The sequence below is a fragment of the Labrus mixtus genome, chromosome 5 (genome assembly GCF_963584025.1).
Source record: "Labrus mixtus chromosome 5, fLabMix1.1, whole genome shotgun sequence".
Lineage (NCBI taxonomy): Eukaryota > Metazoa > Chordata > Actinopteri > Labriformes > Labridae > Labrus > Labrus mixtus.
This window is the reverse complement of record NC_083616.1, coordinates 17,152,928-17,177,963: the sequence shown is the minus strand read 5'-3', so window position 1 is coordinate 17,177,963 and position 25,036 is coordinate 17,152,928. Positions and strand designations below refer to the sequence as shown.

At 37.9% G+C, this 25,036-nt stretch overlaps 2 protein-coding genes across 10 annotated transcripts in view; one reads left to right on the top strand and one right to left on the bottom strand.

Annotated features, from left to right (window-relative positions):
* slc4a4a (solute carrier family 4 member 4a) overlaps positions 1-1,777 on the bottom strand; it is a 56,075-nt gene extending 54,298 nt beyond the window's left edge. For 4 of the 7 annotated variants that reach the window (XM_061038269.1, XM_061038272.1, XM_061038270.1 and 1 more), the window contains exons 1-2: positions 1,617-1,776; positions 780-877 (exon numbers count right to left, since the gene is read on the bottom strand). In XM_061038269.1, the coding sequence (XP_060894252.1) occupies positions 780-796 (17 nt within the window). In that variant the 5' untranslated portion in view covers positions 797-877; positions 1,617-1,776. The other 3 variants (XM_061038266.1, XM_061038273.1, XM_061038267.1) reach the window with 3 other exon arrangements.
* A 5,407-nt stretch (positions 1,778-7,184) lies between these two features.
* On the top strand, positions 7,185-24,462 carry rufy3 (RUN and FYVE domain containing 3). Of its 3 annotated transcripts, none has more exons than XM_061038260.1 (18): positions 7,185-7,729; positions 13,228-13,401; positions 13,655-13,772; positions 14,003-14,104; positions 14,664-14,787; positions 15,297-15,361; positions 15,875-15,940; positions 16,031-16,100; positions 16,215-16,304; positions 17,097-17,180; positions 17,425-17,592; positions 18,367-18,464; positions 19,537-19,656; positions 20,537-20,654; positions 20,759-20,802; positions 20,898-20,925; positions 21,125-21,202; positions 22,431-24,462. In XM_061038260.1, exons 1-18 carry the CDS (start codon positions 7,477-7,479, stop codon positions 22,572-22,574), a joined length of 1,944 nt encoding a protein of 647 aa, XP_060894243.1. In that variant the 5' UTR covers positions 7,185-7,476; the 3' UTR covers positions 22,575-24,462. The 3 variants fall into 3 exon arrangements, with proteins under 3 accessions (XP_060894243.1, XP_060894244.1, XP_060894245.1); XM_061038261.1 differs by lacking the exon at positions 7,185-7,729 and adding an exon at positions 10,545-11,182; XM_061038262.1 differs by lacking the exon at positions 7,185-7,729 and adding an exon at positions 12,163-12,497.
* The last annotated feature ends 574 nt before the right edge of the window (positions 24,463-25,036 follow it).

Genomic DNA, 25,036 nt, shown 5'->3' with positions numbered 1-25,036 from the left:
TTGATGTTTTTGTCAGATTTTCCTAAAATTTCCTCTGGGTTTTCCATCTGCCTTTTCCCTCTTTTGATATTTGATATGTATAACCACATGATGTAATTAATTCAAGCTTTGGTGCAAAAATGTGTTTCATTTGCATGAGCATGGACAAGAATTTGAGGAATTATTTCTGACAGCCACCACAATAAAGTCACAATAATAAAGTGTCATCAAGGCTCCAGATTCCCCTCAAGTTAAAAAGTCTATCTCTGCGGATTAGTAGTAGTCTGCTTTTAAACGTATAACATTTGTTAAACAAAGCCTGTTTTCTTGGTAAATCCCATATATACTGATGTCAGGCTGCCCTATTACAACCTGCATTGTGCAGCATTAGAGCAGCACAGATGGTACATTCAGGGTATAAGAAGATGGCCAATCCCGTCTTAAATCTTTATGCTTAAATTCAACATGGTCAGATTTAAAATAAACTTTAAGGAGGTTGTCAATGTCCCACTCTATGTAGTTTTCCAATACAAAGAGGTTTTCTTAGGCTAGTGCACAATGTAGATTTTAGTTACATAAAATATGATTTAACTTTTAACTTTATTTGAAATATGTCAAAGGCAGCTCATCTGGTAGAGCCCACATTTTGTCATTAAAGCCTCATTCTTCTGCTGATTTGAAAGAATGAATTCTTCATTTATATTCATCTCTTACTCACAGGTGCTCCTCATTGAAAATATACAGTATAAGAGTCAGTAAGCTCTGAATAGAGTGAAAAGTGTTACTGCAAAGTCACTTACTTTTTGGTGCTGCTCATCTCTTCAGGTTGCGTGTGATAAATCTCCTTACTGAAGGTGCTGAGCAGAGCGGATCACCAGAGCCGCTGCTGATGTTTGACCTACCAAAGCAACACATGGGGAGGTCATTTCTCTGCTCTCTGTGGATTCAGTCGGTGCACATTCACAGGGTCTTTCATAACCACATTTTTTCACCTGAAGGGATGTCTCTTGAGCAACAATAACACAATGGAAAAACTTGTGAAAGTTATTATAAAGCACAGGGATCACAAGAAGAGGTATTAATTGTATTGTTATTGTCGAAACTTGAATGACTGATATAATTCTAAAACGCAATTCAGCTAAATATGACCCCGGAGTGCCACCACTTCCAAATTGAAGATTAGAAAAACTATGATCATTGTACAACCTTGCAAGAACTAACACTGTTGTGAATTTCTAGACACTTTGCTAAAAAGCTGCTGACTAAAGTATCTTATATTGAAGCTGTGGAGACTCGAAAACCTGACAGTAAACAGCACCGGAGTTTATCACATCATAAATCCTGCTAACTGGCTCGTTGAGCCGCTTCACCAAAACAAAACAAACTCCAGCTGCGCCTTTACGCACAAGCCACAAGAATCGCACATACATCCATTGAGGTTTTTAATGAGTGTGCAGATCACATGTCTCGTAATGCATTCAAAGTTACATAAAGCACGATAAAGTCGCTAAAATCCTCACGCAGCTGTTGCACGCAGAAGGTAAACTGTGTTGATCCACGTTCAAGACGCGTCTCCACACATGCACACAAGGCCTGAACAAATGAGTTGTCAACAGCTCCAAGAGTAAAGTACTCACCACTGTACTCTTGGACTTTAGCTCCTTGTGTCGCTCGTGCAGTCAACCCTGTGTTGGCATGAAGGTGAAGAAGTCTACTTCCACTGCTCGGGTAAGTTTCTATGTTGCATTGTGCGACGACTGCGCTCGGCATGCTGCCGCCTCTATCTACTGGACCATCCTTCTGTCAACGCCACTCCTCCGGTGGGAGGTCAGACTGCTTCACTGCAGCGCCATCCTCACGCGAAAGGGTCGCCCGCCGCCCCCCCCCCCCCCCCCCCCCCCCACACACACACACACACACACACACCCTAATACGCCCAAAGCCTAATTGAACCAGACCATTGTACAGCTATAGCAAGCAGGTCAAAGCTTGAGCTGTTAAATATAAGGAAAGCCATCCATAGACATTTGAGCAATAAGAAAAGACGTCTTGTAGTTTTTAAAGATATAATCTGTAATAAAAATAATAGCTGGTTGAACAAAAACATATATTGAAGTAGACTAGTGCAGAGAAAAGCGTCCTAATTTTTTTAATGACCTGAGAAAGGGGAATAAACAAACAAATATAAATGAATACAAACTCCTGTAGATGCACTTCTGTTGATACCTTTTTTTTTTTTTAACACACATAAAGCCTACTATAATATTTGTCCTATGGCTGTCTTTGGTATTATATATTATGTGTTGATATATTGTTTTTTATGCACACTTAAACAAAGCATTCTTGTATTATCCATAAACTATAATGTTCCTCAGGGATATTCTACTATCATTAATCTAGAAACTTTTTGCATTAACTATATATATATAAGACACATTTACTGTGGTTGCTAAGCTCACATTTGGTTGATGTGCCAACTGAGTCTCTAGCGCCCTCTGTCGGAGGTAAATCTGCAAGATACGCTGTCATCCATATCATACATTCCGGCCTTTTGAATATCAGTTTAAAGAGGTACAACAGGTAGACTCTGGAAGTAAGAAATCTAGAGTATTCTAAAATAAAGATATAGTTTTTGACTTATCATTTCAACTCACTATATTTAAAATGCATATAGTTGTCCTAATTGGTCATGAAATAAGAACATTTTCATTGAATAGTCTTTTGCATTTAACATTAAAATAAAGATATGCAACTCAAGTGAGTTAATCAAACACCAGAAATGAAGTATTGAAGCAAATCTAGATGATTTTGATATCTTTCTTTTTCCTTTCTGATAAGGAAAATCTTCGGCAGCTCGGTTCATTCTTAAATAAAAAGAACAGAAATCAGGGTTTTTTATTTTCAATTTTGTTCCTGAGGGTCAAAGTGCACAAAAACAGCAGTAAAGTGGAATATTCCAGAAACTAGGAATGACAACTAATTGACTCTCATAATTAAACCAACTGAAAAACATCCATCCATCCATCCATTATTTATGGATCTATGGGGGGCTGGAGACGATCCCTGCTGTCATGGGCAAGAGGCAGGGTGCACCCTGAACTGTTCACCTGTCAATCACAGGGCTGACGTAAAGAGACAGACAAACAGCCACACTCACATTCACACCTACGGACAATTTAGAATCAACAATTAACCTAACAAGCCTGTCTTTGGGTTGTGGGACAAAGCCGGAAAGAACCCACGCATTGACAGGGAGAACATGCAAACTACAGAGTTTCCTGTTCGATGGGTATTCCAACCAGGAAAGTCCTCGCTTTGAGGCAACAGCACTAACTACTTCACCACCATGCAGCCCTATGAAAAACATCTACTGGAGTTCAATTTGCATTACTGTAAATCACAAGCTAAACTCATAAGCTAGCACTCCACTGTTTGAAGGATGACAAAATCTGAAACAGACGAGTAACTCACTCAGGAGTGACTGCCATGTGACAAATCCAAGTCCAAGATCATTTAGGTCTACCTTTAAGCTCCATTCTTCTCCTATAATAATGACTTTCTGTAGTTATGTTTGCTTGGTGTTTCACTTGTGCTCTAATAAACCCATTGAACCCAGGTTAATGGGTTTATCAGAGTTTGTTTGCTGACAACAGCAGCCTAGATTGAACATTAAGTAACCTAAATGAGCTGTGAAATCAAAACAATGAGCTTAAAGAGCCCAGGAGTGTCAGAAAGTTATTTGATTTATTTAAAGCTGTTTATATTTGTTGCTTAAAGGATGGAAGAATCTATTACATTGCAGTAATTATTTTCATAATGTGCTTTCTTTTTCTTTGAATACCTGAAAATTCTTGTCCAGCTTTCAACACACAGTTGAGTTTTGGTACACTGTAATAGGCTTTTTGTGACTTGTCTGAGATTAAGTCTTAATCTTTACCAGTTTCTAGTTTTCAGTGTTTCAGGTGTTTGATAACATGCTCTGAAACCTGATACTTTTTTGGAAAGTTAGCCACTATTACCAAAAGAAAGGCATGAGGCAGACCATGGTTGTCATGGGACTTTGTTGTTCAGGGTGGTGAAATTACTCAACCTGATATATCAACCTGAAACTTATATCATACCTTGTATGAAAAGGTTTCAATAACCTGTGTCAAATGTGACGAGTAGTTTTATTTTTCAACACAGATTATTACACTTTTCCTTAACACTGAAAGTTGAAAGTAAAGGAGTTTCAACAAAAAGATATCTGAGCATTTTGCACCAGTGAGCTCAGGAATAAGCAGAAGCAGTCAAAAATAAGGATATAATGTTTATTTCTGCATAAGTACCAACATTGGAAAAATCTGTCAAGTAGATTTTGAGCACAAGTAAAAGAAAATAAGTAAAAGAATGATTTATTGGATATGGATGATAATTTAAGATGTATTTAATAATGATTCAAAGTAAGTATGTTTTATTTACTGTGTGTAGTGGAAGACATCTTTAGAATGCTTAACCAAAAAATTAAACAGTCATTTATACAAGAGTCCAAACCTCCTTTGTTTGTCAAATCTAGGATAGGATGTGATCGCATTCATCAGCATGATTTTGTAATGGCTTGTGAGTGACTCATCTAAACACTTATTCCTGGACATGCTAATGTCAAAACTAATAGATTGCTGTCTTGTGCTTTCTCCTACTTTTTTTTAAATTTTCCAGAACATGTAATTTGTTCTCAAAACATAGTTTTATGTTTTTATTCATAACACAAAATATTGTTAAGGCTAACATCAGGACAAGATATCTGAGACAAGAAAGTGTGGAACCATTTGGTCCCTCATATGTGAGTGTATAATGCATAACACATTTACAACCAAAAGCATGTCAGCGTTTCCATCTCCCCGACCCCATAATACACAACATGTTTTATCTATGGAAAAAAAGACAGCATCACTGAAAGAGACTGAGAGACTCGTTCTCCTCAAGTGTGCTGTTCCTAGCTTTACTTCAAATTCAGTCTCAAAATGTAAAGCTCACTTGGTTTCCCAGTTGATTTTCACTTTTCACGCAGATTTGAAAGGTATTTGCAAGGCTTTGCTTGCCCTTTGTAGTCTGAAATGTTTTCAAGGTGACTTTCTGATGCTGCTGTTTGAAACTGTGTTGTCTTTCCACAGGTGTTTCATTGTGTGCCAGCTCAGACATTTGATGTGAAATTGTTCCTGGAAATAAAGATCCAGACTCCTCGAGCCACATCAGACATTAAAAATAAACAAGTATAGTTTAATATAAAGCATTCAGAAAATTAGGCTTCCCAGGAAGTCAATTAATTAAAAAGTTATCACAGTGGCTATATTTATAAGAAAATGTCTGTCTGGTCATATAGTTGAATTAAAGTTGTTAGAGACAAACTCTTGTTTTAATTTCATTTAGTTCAGTCCTAAATATCAGGTGTAACTTGCAGTGTTGTTGGTAATAATCATCTCATGTTGCTAACTTCTCTGCAATCCGAATGTATTTCCAGAGTAGTCACACAGTAAATTAAACCAGCCATTCTTTGGAAAAGCAGGAAAATTCAAATATACTAAAGCCACGTATAGAGCTCTTGTTTACAGCTATTTTGTTTCTTCTGTGTTTTTACTGTTTTGTCCGGGAATAAAGATAAAAACAAGTTGTTGAGCCACACTGTAAATTCGAAGAGACATTTTTTAAAAATGTGTGTCATGCACTGTTAACAATAAATGTATAAATAATCGACAAACAACTACAGTTTTTGAAAATATATTATGGTATCTTACTCTCTTTCCCTTTCTGCTTAACGCCAATCTTACAATCAATAATGAGCAACTTCTGAGAGATTATTGTAGGGATTCCTTGAGAAACAAGACTCACACAAGACAGAAGAAGAGAGGTAGGGCCAAGGAAATAAAGCCGGATTATTTAGAAAAAAGCAGGAAATAAGAATTTATCAAAGAAGAGGTTAAATGAGAGGAAAAACAGGCAAATGAACACAACCCATTTACAAGAATAAAAAAGGACAGTGTCTGGAGTTGATTGAAAAAACATTGTGCAACTTGTCGTAATGAGGTCATTCAAGTTATTTTGTCCTGATCACTCATAAAAGGAAAATGTTTAATGAGAAAGTGTCAGTGGGGCAGATGTTCTCAACTTTAACTAAACTTTTTTTTTAATGTGGATGACTCTCAGTAGATCATACTATGTTAATGCCATTTTTAAATACTGTAAACCTGTTAGTCCAACTTTCCTTTAAGAAGCTGTTAAGTTTTGTGAATCATCTCTTTTATTTCATTATCCAAAAAGCTACTTGCATTAAATTGTATCTTGTGCATGAATGTTATTTCAAAGTCTTACAGAAAAAAATGTAAGACTTGACAAGTGCAGTTGTTTAGGTTTGATGGTTAAGGTAGTATAAAAGGCTGTGGAGAAAGAAAGCAATGTAATGTATTAAATTCAAGCTGTTAACTTCTACCATGTATGTCTATTTAATCTTCACTGTAACTCCTCCTGTTGTCCATTTTTGGTACAGCATGTGGGGAACACTGGGAGGAACTGTCCCAGTTGTAACAGCTGTATATGTTATCCTTTTCTGTTTGTCCCTTTACCCCCTTCTTTGTCCTATAGCTCTGCCCAGGTGAACCTGATTGGCAATTAGCAGCACATGGTGCAGGAACACTATAGACCCCAGTCATGAAATCAGAAGAGAGGAGGCTTTTGGTGTGGGGACTGCTGTGTCTTATGCCCCTCTGACAGGCATTTGTGTGTAGTTGTGTTTGTGGAGTTGTTTAGGGACAGCTTCTTTTCTTCTTTTTTTTTTTTTTTTACAGTTTTACTGTAAGGTCACTTTGAGTTCACATGTACCAAGAAATATTTGGCTTCACTTAACATATACCTCCCCCCATTGATTATTTAAGTTATTATTTAAGTCTAAATAGAAAAATAAAGTGAGATGATAAATGTGTAGAACATTTAGTAGCCTACTTCTCAGCATGTTCTGGTATTTCTGAATCTTTTCGGAGTACACGGAAATATTAAAAGAGATCAGAGAATGTAAAAAATGAAGAGGAGCATATATGCGCCATAGACTGTAAAAAAATATTTGCGCCTTCGCAAGGAATCATGGGAAAATCTGTATATATGGCGTCGAACCTGGATTTACTACTAGTGGCACATCTTCGTTTATTTTCATGATCTCTGGTCATGTGAACTGATAGCTGGATCGCTGACACAGCGCGCAAACTCTCGCGAAATTGGCATCAGATTTGACAAAAAAAAACCTTTATGCCGAGCTATTTCCGGGTCAGGAGCAGGCTCAAGAGGACAGGACGAAAGGCGAAGGATAACTGGAGATATTTTCGAGTAAACTGACAGATCTAGTGATTGTTTTTGCTAACCACGGCGGTGCATGGCCCTAGTAGCTAACTGCACATAGCTAGTGTTAGCTGCCCAGTGACTGACAGTCCTCTCGCTGGTCACATGAAGTGAATTTGACCGAAAGGGAGGATGGCGGAGCAGGATAGCGATCTGACTCGGGAATCCTTTTCGGAGGTTTCAGAAAGTTCTGGGAGACAAAATTCCTCTGATGAAAATGGACACACTGACAGTCCAGACGACACTCTGTCACCGACCTCGGTGATTTACTTCAAGGAGGCTTTAAACTCCTCCAACTTGAGATTTGGGAAGGCTGGGTCGCTGTCACCGACTCCGCTTCGCCAGTTTGACTTCAAGATTGAAAGGATCGACTCAAAGCGCAGAAGTAAGAGCATTTTAGTCTGAATTTACCACGTAAGGTTATTTTATACTTATTAACAAAAAAAACTGTACCCGCAGTTAGTGTTGTGACTTTTGACTGTCCCAAAACAAACTCATCACAACCACCTTTTGACACAAGACTTCCCCATTTCAGGAAGTTTATTAACAACACTTACTGACATGTCAATTGATTCTTAACATAGTTGTTACACATAATTCTTCATTTAAGTCAATGGTCTAGTTAAGGAGCTTAGCTGACTTCAACAGAGGTTTTAAACTTAATGCACTGCACTTGTGGTGGATTTCCTGTGAGTGTCATGTGGTGTTTTGACAGACTTGGTTTAATAACGTCACTGGTCGCTGTTGTAGGGATTTAACAGTGGGTTAGTCACGTAGTTCACTTGTGCTGTTGTTTCTGTGAGAAATGCCATATTTGTCTTTCACATTGGCACATTAGATAACCAAAACTGTACAGGAGTGGCGAGGAAGTGGGCTACTGCTCCAAACTGTACAGAAATATTGAATGAGCCTGTAGCCCATGAATCATCTGCAACTCTGCATAGGAGTACAATCTCTTTGTCTTATAACTCTGGAGGGGTTATACTGTAATCATTGTATCCTACCATGCTCACTGTCAGTGTAATAATATCTCAGTATGAAACTAAATATGTCTGAAGTTTTAGTTGATGGTCAGCTGGCACAGATCACTTGGTTGAGTAGGACTGTTGTCTTTACTGTTTTTTAAATTATGTTCTGACATTTAGACTTTTTTTTTTTTACAGCTAGTGTGATAAAAGTGAAATATAAAGTCATGTAATCATTCATCAAACAAGAAAAACACTCATTAAATAATAATTTAATGTGTGTTATATATGTATGATACAGCCTTTATTTTATCATGAGTATTCACATTTAGATAGGAAAATCTATTTTACTACAGATTCCTGGCCAGCAGCACAAATAGCAATAACACAAATATCAACCAATAGACCATAAAAAAAAAAGAAAAAATACATCAATCAATAAATTAAATGGTAAATGGCTGCTATTTAAAGTCACCATCTGAAGTAACTAATCCCATTCATACACATTCATACACCACCACTGCAGGTTATCCTTGACCCTGGTTTTAAAGTGTTCTAAGCTAATACAATGCTCATGTTTGAGGCGACTCTGTAGCTCAGAACAAGATGATGGTGCAAATTTTTTTTTTTTTTTTTTGCCAAAGACAGAGAGAGTTCATGGAATTTCATACATAATGTGCCAATGAGACCGAAGGTTTCAGCCACTGACAGATTCAGGAGTCGGTAAAGAACGTGAATAAGAAGGCATGCCTTGTCAGGGTAGGGTGGGGTTAGGGTTATGTAGCCATGCTTGATTCTTCTGTTGTATAATAAACACAAACCTACTTTCTCTTTAAAGATGCACAGATGTTTGCAGAAACACAAACCCAGAGAGGAATCACAAGGCATCATGGTCAACTGACTTTAAAAATGGGAATGTGTGAATTTTCTCATCCATTAGTTATACACGTAATTTAAACGTGAACAATTCCTTGATTGAGACATTTTTAGAGCCCTAATGGATAAGCTGCATATTTTAGACCAAGATTGCATTGAGATTAAGAAGTTTGAAAAAACAAATAGGCCAATAATGACAACAACTTTTGATTCTGTTCCCATAAATGTTTTCTTTAAGGAATTTTGACCAAGACACCAACATGGATGTTTGTCTTGGGCTTATAACAAAGGTTCCTTGCTTGAACTAAGGACATTGTTACATGGTCAGTTTATAACAGTGACTTTGCCACAGCATATAAGCATTATATTTAAATTAATTCTTCGACATTAATCTGTAAGACCTCAATAACTCTGCTGAAACCATTCCACGTACAGTTATTCTTTGAGGAAACGTCAATCTAATCTATTCGTCAAATTTACAAGTTACTTAAGTCTATATTTTAAAGGTTAGTAAGACTTGTTTTTATTGATGTTTGAAATATTTATCCGATATGAAGCTGCAAGCAACAAGAGACAGCTATGGCATGAATGAAGTAGCTTAAGCACATGTTGCATGTTTTAACTAATACCAATTTAAGAGCAGAGGACAACATTTCTAAAGCATTCATTGTTTTTCAGCAGACTGTTTTTGTGTAAAAGGTTTTTCATATCGGTGAACCAGAAGTCATTTTTGTCCATACGGATGGCTGTATGGTGGTGGGCTTCTAATCAACCAGTCATGTGCACCAACCAGTAGAACACTTCAGCTCTATTTCCAGAGGATCTGAAGTTTGCTTGTTAGTCCTGACTACTTTATTCCTCATGAAATCTGACGGATGTTTTCTTCGTGAAATGAAAAGAGAATGCTCTGTTGTCTTTGCAGACAAATGTTGTATTAGGCTTATAGTTTTTTCCCCCTCATGTTTGTCATGTGCCTATGATCTATTATCATGTTATTATTATAATTATGTGAACTGATGCAGTTTTCACTTAGCATACTAAAGAATCAAGTGAAATCACATGATTACTTCAGAACATTTGGCCTCATTATTACCCCTGTTGCTATCTGCATTGTGTTTGTTTTTTATGATTGCATTGTCAAACACTAAGCCTGCATCAGGTCAGAGGACACTGTTGATGCTTGAGAGACAAATGATTCCTCTGCTGCATCATTAGCATTGGCTGGGTACTCAGGGGACCCCCCCATCTCCCTCATCCCCCTCCCCCCTTGTTTTACGCATGCACCAGCTGCTCACGTGACAATGTGTTGCTGTACCCAGCACTACTGTCAGCCATCTTGGTCAACACCCACCCAGTGCATTCACTGCAGCACAGCACAGGCAGTCCAATCAGAGCGAGCCGGTGCTGAGCTGACCGGAGGAGGGCTGTGATTTTCAGCACTGTGCTCTCTTGCATTTAAAAAACCCCCCGTCTGCACAAAAAGGATAATACAAGAGGAAAGAGGGCGGAGGAGGAGGTGTTGGAGGAGAGGGGCAGGGCAGCCTTTCTCAAGACATATTTCTCTCAGTTGTAACAAGGACGAGGTGGAAGAAGATGCAGGCATAAAGAGGAGGAAAATCAGCACCATTGAAACACCTGCTTGAGGCCTTCAATACTTTTTTTGCCTTTTATCTCCTTTTTTCCCCCCATGATTTCTCTGTCGTCGACTCCTCTCTGACTTGTTATTTTTTGGGAGCCTCTGCTGGTTCCCGGAAACAAAAGCTACTGCTCCTGTTTTCCCTTGGTGGTGCTGCTTCGGCCTGGCATCAGCTGAGTCATCATGTCTGATCTGACACCTCAGAGCGAAACCGCGACTCCAACCACCGACAAGATAACTCAGGCCGCCAGGGAGACCATTTATCTCTGCAACTTTCGCGTGTCCGTCGATGGCGAGTGGCTATGCCTCCGCGAGCTCAACGACATCTCCCTCACCCCAGACCCGGAGCCGGCCCATGAAGGTAATGTGACAGATTAGCTCAGCGTCCGAGGAGGCTTGTGGACACAGTGTGGGATCTCTATTAGGGCGTGGTGATGCATAAGGTCCCCAGACGTTACACATTTTATTCAGTGAACTCTGGTAATGTGTGCTGTTGGAGATGTTTCGTAATGGATTCCGGGAAGACTGTTTGTTGTCTGAGGTTACAAGGCAGGAGGAGGATGCTACGTGTAAATAAACAAGGGCTGGGTGACAAAAAAAAAACAACAGGAAGTGTTGTGAGAATTATTTAGCGAACAGTAAACAACTAACTAATCGATAATATTTAGTTTCTTAATCTTAGCAATCAAACAGCATGAAATAGATGTACATATTGGTGATTTACTCTTTTTTGGTAAAAAAAAAAGCAAAGAAAGGATGCAGCTATAACAGACACATTTAGCTGTGAACAGGCTTGTTGTGTCCAGATTCATCCAGCTCTATGTTTCATTTTTGTTCAGATAATATGAAGAACAGCATCTCTTTTGTACAGGGCGGGCTTTCCACTCCTCATATCCTGCCACGCCTTCTTTGGTGGTTGGCAGGTCCAAGGGGAGGCAGTTCAGACTTTTGTCTCTGGCCGGTTAACAGCATCAACCCTTCAGCACTTCACCACCAGTTCTTAAGAAGTAACCGTGTACTGTAAGGACATAACGGAGGACCATTAACAAACAACAACAGACCCATTTGTAGGATCATTTCTCGCCACTAGGCTCTTACATGACTGTGTTTATTTTACAAGATGCCCAATATTTCTGTAGTAACATCTAGAATTGCAATTTGTCCTTACATTTGAAGTGGTATTTTTCTTTATTTGATTGTCTTAGCTTAAATAACCACATGTCTAGTTTCCACAAATGGAGCTACCATTGAAGTGACGTTTCAGAGCTTGATGCAGGTAGTATAAGATAAACATTAACTGTGAACTATGTAACTAAGTGATGAAATGCTAGTTAAGAAATGCTAATGTTATGGTCCAATCTAAGGGTTTATTTTGTCTGCATATGAAATGAAAGGAAACATAATCCAGAATATTCCTCATTAACCAGCTGTCCTCTTTCTATCTCTGTTTTTATTTGGGTGTATCACTGTGGTTTGTAATTAACTGGATACTATCTTTTTTCTCAGAGCTATTAAAATGATGCTGTTTTTTTTTTCCACATAGTTTCAATACAGAGCATGAAACTGATGTTCTGCAACCCTTTGATTGAAGTCATTCAGTGTTGGAAGTCAGTAATACTGCTTTATGAGAATGCAAAGCGCAGAACTAGATGTATAATTCAAACAAATGCTGAAAGGTAGAGTTACCCAGAACTAAAAGCACCTCAGTGTCTTTAACCACTTCCATAAATAATGGATTAGGTAAAAATGTATAGACGGATCCAGTACTAAGGCTGCACAATGAATCATAACATCACACCATCACATCATGAAGAAGTGTTATCAAACACCACACAAGCTGCCATTCTTTGAAAAAGGCAAATACTGGATGTTCATGAAGTAGTGTGGGGCTGCAGAGATGTCCTGTTTGGTAAAGATTTGTTGTTTTTGTGAAAGTAAAGATTCTGATGGCAGTTTTCAATATGTCAAAAATAATCACAGTATGATTTTTTTCCTCGTTGTTAGCAGATCTTGAAGTCATTGATCATTCTAAGTTATGGTTTTGTAAAATCACCGAGAAATTGTTGAAGTTGAGTGAGTTGAAATCTCATCTTTATCAAAGCTAACGGTAATTGTAGTTTTATATTACAAATGAAAACAAGGCTGTCAGGTCCTTAAGTCAGTTAAAGGTGTCATTCTGGCAGATCAAACGAAGCGTTCTTCTTTTCTAACTGTTGTTTTGTTGTGTTTGTATCAAGGAACATTACTTCTGCCGTGTTGAAGGAATGCAGAACTAAGCTTTTTTTTTTTTTCCTTCACAGCTCGAGATAAATTTAGCTCCTGAGTCACTCCGGAAGTTTGACAGCAGTGTGTGTCACTACTATCAGATCTATAAGGATTCTTTTCTCCTTTGCGTTCTCTTTTTAGATCCCAAGGATCCCATCGCTATCGAAAGGCTTAACTTGATGAACATGGCCAAACTAAGCATCAAAGGCCTCATCGAGTCTGCGCTGAACCTCGGACGCACACTGGACTCTGACTATGCACCCCTCCAGCAGTTCTTTGTTGTGATGGAGCACTGCCTGAAACATGGGCTGAAAAGTATGTATAGCAGACCTCTCACAATTTGTATACTTACAAGTGTGAAAAGTTTGAAAATGTAAATAAATTCTACCTCTGATCACTGCGGTAACTCGGGGAACGAAAAATGTATAAAGTAAAAACGGTCAAGGTATAATGTTATACTCGTCTTTTATACCTGGTTAGTTTTCCCCTTTATGACAAACAATACAACAACTCACTGACCTTAAATACTCCCATGTAGTCTCAACAAGCACTGTCTCTGAATTTTCAGCCAAGAAGACCTTCTTGGGGCAGAACAAGTCGTTCTGGGGGGCGTTGGAACTGGTGGAGAAGTTGACACCTGAGGCAGGAGAGATCACTGCCAGTGTAAAAGACCTGCCTGGTCTCAAGTGAGTCCACTAAATCTGTTAAGAGAAGAAGGTGGATGTTGATATTTTAATTCCACTCTTGAGAATTATTGTGCAAAATGATGAAAAGATTAATAGCGGCGTAATAGGTAGGGGTAAAAGGTAACTCATGTTTCCTTTCAGAGCACTTTTGCAAGTTTTTATAATTGGTAAAGTTTTCATTTTTATGTATTGTGTTGTAATTTCAAGTGTATTTATGTGTTGTATTACAGAACTCCATTAGGAAGGGGGCGTGCCTGGCTGAGACTGGCCCTGATGCAGAAGAAACTCTCGGACTACATGAAGACGATCATCAACAGAAAGGACCTGCTCAGGTGCGTTTGTATCATCCCCGTCGACATCTAGAATCAAACATTAGTTAGCGTTATGTCTTTATTTACAGAGAACTGTTTGAGGACAAGATGACATTTAGGCCTCATGAACATGTAAATAGACATTTTGGAAATTGGCCTTTCAAGGGACATACTTCTTAAAACTCTAGTTTCTGTGTTCCTCTATGGACATGACAAACGGGAAACAATTTCAAATTGTCAAACTAATCATCACTGCAAATTGTATTTAACCTCTGCTCCCGTTTCAAATGAGTATTCACCTTTAACAACACGAGTGGTGGACCTAAAGCTCTTAATAAATTAGGTTGAAGAGATTTGTGTCAGATAGCTATAACCATGTAAGACTATGATAAACAAATAATTTTTCTAATGTTGTTTGTGTTTTGAATAGTTTTTGCCTTCTGGTGTGGAAGGGGAGAGTTTAAAATGTCATTTGAAGTTATTTATATATATATATGTATACCTAATGTGGAGTTAGACAAGATCTATTAAAAGCACTTCTGTGGTCGGTGAAAGTAACTCTCTCGTTTCGTCTCTGCAGTGAATTCTATGAAGCTAATGCACTGATGATGGAGGAGGAGGGAGCTGTTATCGCTGGGCTGCTTGTCGGACTAAATGTTATTGATGCCAATCTGTGTATGAAGGGAGAGGACCTCGACTCGCAGGTGTGCTGTAACTTTCACTTCTACCGAAACACACAGCTGTAGTGAAGAAACACTCAAAATAATGACATCTATCAAATAAGAAGAAAAGAAGAATTGTGAAATAAGACACTTTACCTGTTTTCCTGTAGTGGCTCTGCAGACAACAAGTGGCCCTTTCACAAGTGTTCAGAAATCTCAGTTTTGTGAACGTATCAGTTGTCACTTTAGGAACAAAGAAAAGGATGACAAGGAGGATCGTCAGGTTTCCAGTTAGTCATCATCATCTTAATAAACAAGTATTTTTCTAACAATGATGTGGAACCTCTCCAGTTACAAACTTCTAGTTGAGGTTGTACTGACTGACTAAATATTTAGTTTATTTAGTTAGAATTATTGCATCACTGCCAAGATGAAAATGTTTTGTCCTCAATACCAAGCTGACATTTGAAGTGTCTGAGTGTACACATTATACACAGTTTTTTGTGCCTTGATTGAACTGATTTTCAGTTTTTTGTGAATTACTTCTGCAGGTCGGAGTGATTGATTTTTCAATGTACCTCAAAGATGGAGGACACAGCAGTAAGAGTGCAGAGGGGTGAGTGTTGCCTTCCTTTAACCAGTACAGTGTTGGGGCACCAGTTTAGCCTATCAGTTAGAGCTTGAGCCCCAAGGTAGAGCCTACAGTCCCCATGGCCGACCAGGGTTGGAGTTCCATCCTGGTAATTTGCTGTGTGTCTTCCCCAACTCTCTTCTCCCAACCTTTCCTGTTTCTCTTTACCTTCCTATCCAAATAATGGAAAAATGCCCAAAAATGTTAAGTCTTTTACTACTTGGATGACATTTTTGGTATATTTTAATTAAGTTTAGATTCTCTTAGTCTTTCAGCTTTTAGAGACTGACCATAATGTCAAATATTTTGTGATTTTTGTGAATAACATTGAGTTTTTTTGCTTGTTTTGAAAGTTGCAGAGACAATAGTTCGATGTAGTCATGAGGCACATTTTGATGTTTGTTTACATTTTTGATCACGTTTGGTTTTCTGTAACTACTACAATGTCTTTCCTGCGGCTGTTTGTTGTCTCATTCATGTCTTTTTCTGCTCCTTCAGCGATGGTCAGATCACAGCAATACTCGATCAAAAGAATTATGTGGAAGAGCTGAACAGACATTTAAGGTTTGTAGAGCGATTATGTGTCTTCACCTTGTTGAGTAGCTTCTTGAGCTTCTGACTGATGTGTTTTTTCTTTTTTCGGTCTGTTTTTAGTGCATCAGTGAATAACCTCCAGGCCAAGGTGGACGCTCTGGAAAAGTCCAACACAAAGTTAACAGAAGAGGTGAGACGCCTACAAACACTTTCTGTATAAGTACTTGTCTTTACAATATCTTCAGTATTCCTGTTTTTCTGCACAGTGCAAGTTTGATCAAACTGCTGACTTTTTTTTCCACAGCTTGCAGTCGCAAATAACAGGATCATAACTTTACAAGAAGATGTGGAGAGAGTTAAGGAAGAGAGCTCATATCAGCTGGAGTCAAGAAAGGTGAATATATACATTTTGTTGTTATTGTATAATTTCCTTTGATATTGAAATCCAATATAGTACAGTATAATATTCTCTTGTCATTCAAAAATGTTTACTATTTTAAAACAAATGTCATGACGATAACTCCCTAGAACACAGACATTAGATGGCAGCAAGGCTAGGGGGATAAAGGGGAAACCTTCCCAGGGCCCAGTCACATGGGGAGGGGCCAATGGAGGTTAGCGAAAACATGGTCCAACCTAATTTTAAGCAACAATAACCAAATCGTATTGTTCACCTAAATACTCAGCATTAACTCTTAAAGCAACAAAAAGACACATATTATTTATTGTTGCTAGCGAGCCCAGAGAGAGCACAGGAAGCTAATGTTAGCCAGGAGGCTAGCGCTAACACTACTGATTGAATGTGCATACTGAGGGGGCCCTGCCATCATATAAAAATATGGAAAACAAGAGATAATGACACCCCACAAAAAGTGAAATCTAAAAATAAAGAATCAAATTTAATATGTGGATGAAGACAAGAAATTAATACTGTCATTGAGGATCCTGTTGGAGTAAAGTCTAAAAACACACCTGCATTTACCTTTTGTTGCCATATTTGGCGCCAAAGACAATAGAAACCAAGATCTTGAAGAATTTTACCTTCTGCTGTGATATTATTCACAAGAAACATACATAGTTCATGTCATTAAAGTCATACTGATATGGATGTTGATTTTGGACAGATACTGCGACAGATAGCGAGTGTGTTACATCACTTCTTTGTGTGTGACTGTTTGTCTGTCAGGCATCAAGAAGCGACTCAGTAGCAGATGGACAAGCACTTGGGGAAACACGCAAGCAGCTCAAAGAGGAAACTTTGCTTCGATTGGTGAGTTTTTGGCTTTTAAGAGGACTTTTTAACTCAAATGTTTGGATGTGAATATTGTCAGGGACAATTTTTATAGCTTTTATCATAATTTATGTATGTTCAACTTATAATTGTTTATATTCACTGGAAGACAGGATTAATAGTGTAATTGTTGTTAATTGTTATATTGGTCACTTGCCTGTTCCTCTATGTGGTCTTTAGGTTTTTAAGTGTGTATCTAAAATTAAAGCGGATCTCTCTGCAGGATGTGGAGAAGGAGCTGGAGGTGCAAATCGGGATGAAGCAGGAGATGGAGTTGTCCATGAAGATGCTGGAGAAAGACATCTGTGAGAAGCAGGACTCTCTGGTGGAGCTCAGGCAGCAGCTGGAAGATCTCCGTGTCATCAACCAACAGATCAGCCACAAGTCACAGGTGAGGCTAAACTCTGCTTCCTGTACTTCACTTCACAAAAGTTAAAAGAAATGTGTTTGACCCACTTTTTATGCTTTACAAAGAACAATATTATCTAATGACACAAATGAAAAAGTAAAGCCTACATTAAGTGCTTTAGTGATACCATGTGATGCCTGCCGAACTTCTTATTTTTTAACTAAATTGGTTTAGAAATATCTCTCTGTTCACTGGTTCTGTCCAATCTTGCCTTACGCATGCAAAAATGTACCAACTACCGAAGAAACATGGCTTGGACCTCCACTTTTTTCAAACATGTCAGAGAAGTCCAGCAATGATCCGTTCTTGAATAGTAACTAATATTTGTGACAAATTTGCATCAAAGTGCCAAAATGTATTTTATTAAAATGACCTATTACCTTTTCCATTCTATTGAACTATCTGGAAAAGTGGGCTAGTTTGAATCGTAGCCCGAAAAGTGGCCTTTAATCCACGTGTATTCCTCAGGGCTCCATCCTTGGTCCCTTCTTATTCTTTATGCACATGTTGCCACATTGAAAAAAATCATACTTCAACACAACATTTAGCTCCATAGTTATTCAGATGACTAACTAAGATACTTTTCTTTCAACAAAATCAGAAATAATACATTTTGTTTCTTCAAAGTTTGGTTTCATTTTTGTCCCCTTTTATAAAACACAAAAGCCTTGGCTGCAATTTCAAGGGAGCAGCCATTCAAATGGGTTATATTGAGTTATTGTTTCCAGTTGACCAACATTTTTTCTCATCTCTCAGAGCACTGAAACAAGCTCTAAACAGAAGAGTGAAGCCATCACTCGCTTGGAGGAGAAAATAAACCAGATGACTGGGACTGTAAAACATCTGGAGACAAGGTAAGGACACTTCTCTGTAGCCATGATTGCTGTTTTGAATTTAAGTTACATTTGACTGTTTTCTTCACAAAATCAAATCCTCTCGTTATCCTGTTTGTCACTATTTTGTTTCCCTCTCCACTTTCATTATCATTCTTTTTCGTTCTCATGATAATTTTAATCATTGAATCAGTGAGAAACATTTGGTGAAGCAGGCTAAAAACCTGAACTCAGCAGCAGGGAAGCTGCTTCAGCTACAATAGTAGCAGCTCCCCAGCTTCATACAAAATCATAATACAAACATACATCCCTGCCTAATATAGAAATAACCAAACTAGGATGTTATCTTTTCTGTACGATGCTCCTTTGTTGTTGAAAAAAAAAAAGAAAAAACATTTACCCCACAACCCCCCTGCAGTGGCTCTCCAGCATCAGCTTTGAGTAGTGTGGACTGATTTTTGGCACCCTCTATTCCTTGTGTTCCTTGACAGATGTATTTGCCACATCAGGTTTATAAGTTTGGTAGGCATTTCTTACAAATACTCCATGAATGCTTTCTGGCAAGGGTTAGGCGAGAAGACGGAGAGGGATCCCAAAGTGGACAGTTTTTTTCAAATACTATCTAGCTAAAGAACACCTCTTGGACATTTGGGAGGTAGAAGACATGCTGTAATGTTTTTCCAAAGAATTCAACAACTACCAGAGACTGTGCTTAATATATCAACAAATAATAAAACAAGAGGGAAATATGAACTCGTGTTTGGTACAGGACAGAATCAGGATACAGTAAGAAGAATGGGGCAAAATTAATGAACTGATTAATTTTGAATTGTATGTGAACATAGCATTGGTGTTAACTGTAGTAATCATTAGGCTAATAAAAAGTTGAAACAAACACAGCCTGCTTCATCTTCTTTCGGCAAATGCTTCCTGTTGACCTCATTGGGCGTCAGACACTTAATCTTCAAGTCATTTTTTGTGTTTTATTTCAGTTTTAGTTGACATTTCTTTCCAACCACTCTTCTTTCCATCAATTTTTTATTTTGCCATGAGTTTTTCCTGACACCCCCCACCCCCTCCCTCCCCAAACCAGATGCAAACAGGCCGAGAGAGAGAGGGACGTTGCTTTTGAGGCCAACCGGCTCTTCAAGCAGGAGTTTGGAGATAAAATAGAGAGTCTGCAAGAGGAGGTGGAGCAGCTGAGGAAGCACAGGTAAGGTCTGAGGGATTTTTTAATTTAAATATAGCAAAATATGAGCCAACTATTCAAGTATCATCATCTGTGCAGCCCAGGTCTGATATATTCTTCTTCTTTGTCTTACAGCTCTATTGTTGTCAGAAACCTTACTACAGACACATACAGTATATGAGACACACTACTGCACTTTATTAAATGTCTGTCGACTTTCATAATCACACACAATGTTTTTTCTTTTTAGCTCAGTCCCACATAAAAAACCACCCTGCCTCTAAAAATACTCTTTTATTAATCCTAGAAAAACAACACCTTCAACTTTGTGTTGTCTAAAAATCTTTGGTGGCCTGCTGTTTATTCAGACAACTGATCATAAAGTAGAAAAAAACACATCCTGTAAGTGTTTTTGAAAACTTTTAAGTGTTCAGCATCTTGTCCGGTTTTGAAATTCTGCAGGGAAGTCTAATCAGCGTTGCACGCGGGCCATCAGGAAAGTCTATTTTCACAATCGATAAATACAAACATTTCACTTCTCTGTTTGGAGTTTAAATCAGTTTTGTGTAGGTTTCATTTTGGGTTAAGGGAACTAGAATGCTAAATAACAATTTCTGAGATTTCAGCTCTAAGATTCACTTTTATATTTATATTACTGATGATAGATGTAAGGCTGATATTAATAGTTGTAGCTCTTAGACCTTTAAGCTGGAATCCACATGATTCCCTATCTTATGTTATACATTCTAGTTTGAAGCCCTTTCATTCATACTTCAGTGCTGCATATAGCATTCCTTGTAGGTTTACTGGCTATCTTTTTTTATTTATCTTTGAAAAAGCAGAAATGTACTAAATATTAAGAATAAGAACTTCTCATCACAACCTTGTGTTTGTCTTGCTTCAGGTATCATCTTGACCTGGAGCTAAGAAAAGAGCGAGAGCGAAGGAGTGAGCACCATCAAGACTCTTCACCCTTACTGCCCGGGACTCCTCAGAGGAAACAACCAGAGAACATACCAAAAGTAAACCTGCAATCCAAAATGTGCAGAAATTAAACATTTGTTGCTCAGCTTCTTTTAGCTGTCATATTTTTTCCCTATGATGATATGTGTGATTTGACCTACAGCGTCACTCTGGAGCAGAGGATAGATCAAGTCTGAGCTCCAGCTTGTAAGTACCGTACTTTTGACAGCTTTTAAAGAATATATGATCACAAGAGGACATTTTTGTTTGAAGTTTCTTCTTCTTTCTTCTTTTCCTTTAAGGTCTTTGTCACACCATGAAGATGAACAGGTGACGTATAAGATGCACTAAATAAATATTTCATTGTTCTAGCATACAACTGCATATGATTGGAAACTAAATTTCAATACCAGCTTGTACTGTGAAGATCCTGAAACAGTCATTAAGCATTGTTGCACTGCTGTCGCTGGATATTTGAGTGTTCCCGTGATGGCGGTAATTAAAATCCATATTTGTTTTATATCTGAAGGAGGAATCCCTCGTGGAAATCAGTCAGCCCTCTGTCTGTACGATGTGTGAGAAGGAGGACTCCCTCCTGAAGACAAAGGTATGAGGATTAAAGAGGTCTCTGCACTAGTTTACGATACATGCTATCAAATAAAAAGAGTGTTTATTAAAACAGCTCGTAGTTCTGCAGTCTTGACTGAAACAACACGAGTGGTGGATATTAAAACGGATCTGTCAAGGGAAGTTGAACTTAACACAGCAGTGGCTAAATGTCTCCAGCTAATATATACATTATGCAAACAAGGTCCAAGATAAGAGAAGCATGTATGAGTCTTCTAAAGCAACTTGTCTTCTGCTCTGAAACCAGTCAGAACCAGTTACAAAATCAAGAATTTAATCCTAAAGGTCACTTTGGTCCCTTTGAGTTATTTAAGATAACATATCCACACAAGCAAAACCAACCTATGAACAAAGGGTTCAATTAAAAGCAAGGACTGATGGGAGGGATACATTATTATTATTATTATCATTATTATTATTATTATTATAAAAGTATATATGGTAAATTGTGGTTTTACCTTCCATTAAAATCACAACAGACTGTTCAACCACCACAACTCAAAGTCTGTTGGTCATTTGATCCACCTCTTTAGTATTACCTCAAATAGCTCAACTTCTACATACATTGCTGTAAAACGTAGTGCAAGTGATCCGTTTACTTTGCATGGAGGGAAAATTAATGGTTCAATATTTTGGTTAATAAACTAAAGAGAATTCAGTGTTGACCATCCTCTGCTGTTCTTTAACTTCGGTGCTCATTATCATATTTCCGAAAGCTATCACACTGAACGGAGACAAACATGGATGAGTTAGGTTTGGAGGTTAATTTTCTCAGAGCATTGCCGTGACAAATACAGACTCTCGAGTAAACATTTGACATTTTTTCTAATAAGTCCAACTTTTCTGTAAATTGATTCTGACATATTTAAGCAGTCATCTTCAACAGTACGGTTCATTTGTAATGTTCAGCTTGATTGTTATAGATGCTACATCATTTAAAACAAAGATATGTAATTGATCAGTCATTTGACAAAAGGAATATAATATACAAAACTTGTTGAGTTATAAGATTATTCAAATATTGATGGCTTGGTCGCCCCAGCTTCTCCTGAGATTCACTTTCTCTGTGATTGGGTGAAATGTTGACTGACTTAGGGATCATGATTTCACTAAGTGTTCGAGTCATATTCTACTCATCAAAGACATCAGACCTATTTTGTGACCACTTGTGTTTTTTTTTTTTAATCTCCCTTCTTTTCTTTCTGTAGAAACAGTGTAAGAACTGTAGCGGGGTTTTCTGCCTGAGCTGTGTGTCCAACGAGTTGCCGTTACCTTCCTCCATCCTCCCAGAGACTGTGTGCACCGCCTGCTACTCTCTGTTACTCCAACAGTACGCTTCAACACCACCATGAAGCAGCAGTTTACCAAAAGACACAGTGATGATCGGTCACATTTCATGTACATCTGGCACTGCAAAAATGCACTTTTTGACTTCATGGCTGGAGACGATGGGACAGAGCTGATGGAGTCCTGCCAGTTCTGAACTCGCAAAACTTTTAAAGCGGTGTCAGACTGGCTGGAGCTTTTTCGATGCAGGTTTTAATTTTTAAATACTGGTGAAGCTGTAACTCCTCCTTTCTTGCAGAAAGTTTGTTAATTGATATGAAGTGGTGTTTTTTTGTTTTTGTAAAACCTGCATTCAAAAAGTTGAAAAGCACCTAATTGAAGGTCAGTGATATAAAAAGACTACTTGAATCATGTCATGCATTTAAAAAAACGGACTTTACAAAGTGTCCACTAAGTGGATTATTACTACTGTAAGTGGTCAACTGGAAATATTTTTAAACTCAGTTTTAAAAGACAAAAAAGGAAAAACGTCTTCTATTTCAACTCCTCCATCAGTACACTATGGTTAATCATTATCCATCAGTACTATGGTTACTCATAAACACATAAAAACATCATCTACAATGGAAACTTTTCATTCCTTAACTTTACTGAAGGGTTTACATCCAGACTTTAGAGCTAAACATGTCCTTTGATTCAAAGTGATACTGACAAAATCAAATATCCATAACACCTTTGACCAAATAATTTATTATACTTTGATATAAAAGACGGGTCAGTGTTTTGTGTAAGATTCTATGTGCTGACAAAGCTTTTTAGACACTATGAAATTGTTCAAAACACTCTTAGATGTACATGGCTTTATGATACACTCAAGTCTTCTGATGTGAGAAAAATTGAGAAACTCTAATGCTTTATTAATGCCTTACAATTAATTAAAAACCAGTAAAGCTATTGAAGTTCTATGTAAGTCATCCTAAAGTGCTGGACTCTGTAGTCTTTTATCATGATTTATGACCTGACATCCAGCTGTGGGGGTCAGACTGCACAAGGAAGTAGATTTTGCTGTAAAGTTTTCAAAGGAATAGTTCTTGCACAAGATGAGCAGTTAGGTTTATTTCTTTTTTTAAGATTTATTTTTGGGCTGTTGCCTTCATGTAGATAAGACAGTGGATAGAGTAGGACATCAGGGGAGAGAGAGTGGAGAGAGACATGCAGGAGAGGAGAAACAGATCAGACTTGAACCCGGGCCGCTCTCTTGGAGGGCTATCGTGCCCCATGAGCAAGAGATTTGTCTGTTCACTTTGAAATTGTTTTGCTTAGCTAATCACAGACACTGGCAAGACAGAAAACAGCTAGCAAGGTTTCTTTGAGTCTTGAATTTGTTCGGAAGCAGCTGTAGAGATTCTGCTAAAAAGGCAGATTCTGTCATGTTTAAATTGAGGGACACATTGTTAACGCTATGCTGAGCTATCTAGCTGCTTGCTGTAGATTCGTAAATAGGGTACAGACATAAGAGTGGTTTTAAAATGCTGAATATCTCTGATGTAATGTATCTTTAATGTCATTTTTTGTCATTAGCCAGAAGTGGCATTAACAAAACATGATTCAAAGTAATCTCCTGTTCATATTTTCATCCGAATCTGGATTATTAACAGCACTTAACATCTGGAAATCTAACATTGAGATATTTAGAATCCATGCTTCTCTCTGGACTTCCTTTCTGGAGCTCTGAACATATTTCAACCTTTTTAAGGGCTCGGCTCTCTGCCTGCTTGCTTTGAAGTAGACATATCAGGTCATGTTTATAGAAGCTATTTTTGATGTTCTGTTGATGTATATGAAGAGTAATTAGAAGCTCAGTGTAATGTCTGAGGTAGATGTTCTTGTTAAAGACAATTAACACAAGAGATGGATATGCTTCTTAGATCAATAAACTTTTATTCACTTTTACTCGTGTGTTTCTCTTTCATTAAGTATTTTAGAGGACATTTTAAATTATTAAAGATAAGCAGCACCCCCCCCCCCCCCACCCCTTTTTCTACTTCAACATATTTCAGATCAGAGAAAAACCGTGATGAAAAATTTTCAAATTTGCTCCACCCCCCCCCAAAAAAAAGATCCTTCTGCAATCTTTTTCACCACTCAAAGCGACCTTTTATTTTGAAGGGCAACACAACATTCACCCTCAAATCTAGTTTTTAATAGTAATAGTTTGAATGCCAAGGACAATAACTCTCACTTCACCTGCAGGCATTCTTCTTCTTTGTTGGTTTTTAAAGGTAGTTGGCATTCAATAAGTTGCATAACAGCCTACCTTTGGATTTGAAGTAATACTTCAACGCGGTAATGTCCCTTTCATTGTCGCCATCATCCCTTACTTGTCATCTCTTTTTGTATTTTTCTTTTCAGTTTTTTTCCCCCACTGCCTCTATCAAACTCTTCTTTTTCTATCTTTTTCACCTGGTGACATTCAGGTGTATCTTGACAGTTAAAAGTTGACTTAATTACGTGTACCCAATTTATA

Bases quoted from the DNA above. Each gene is read 5' to 3' on its own strand.
- rufy3 (XM_061038260.1), top strand. From the start codon at position 7,477: ATGGCGGAGCAGGATAGCGATCTGACTCGGGAATCCTTTTCGGAGGTT. The intron at 20,803-20,897 runs GTAAGTACCGTA...TTTTCCTTTAAG, and splicing joins TCAAGTCTGAGCTCCAGCTT to GTCTTTGTCACACCATGAAG. The intron at 20,926-21,124 runs GTGACGTATAAG...TTATATCTGAAG, and splicing joins CACACCATGAAGATGAACAG to GAGGAATCCCTCGTGGAAAT.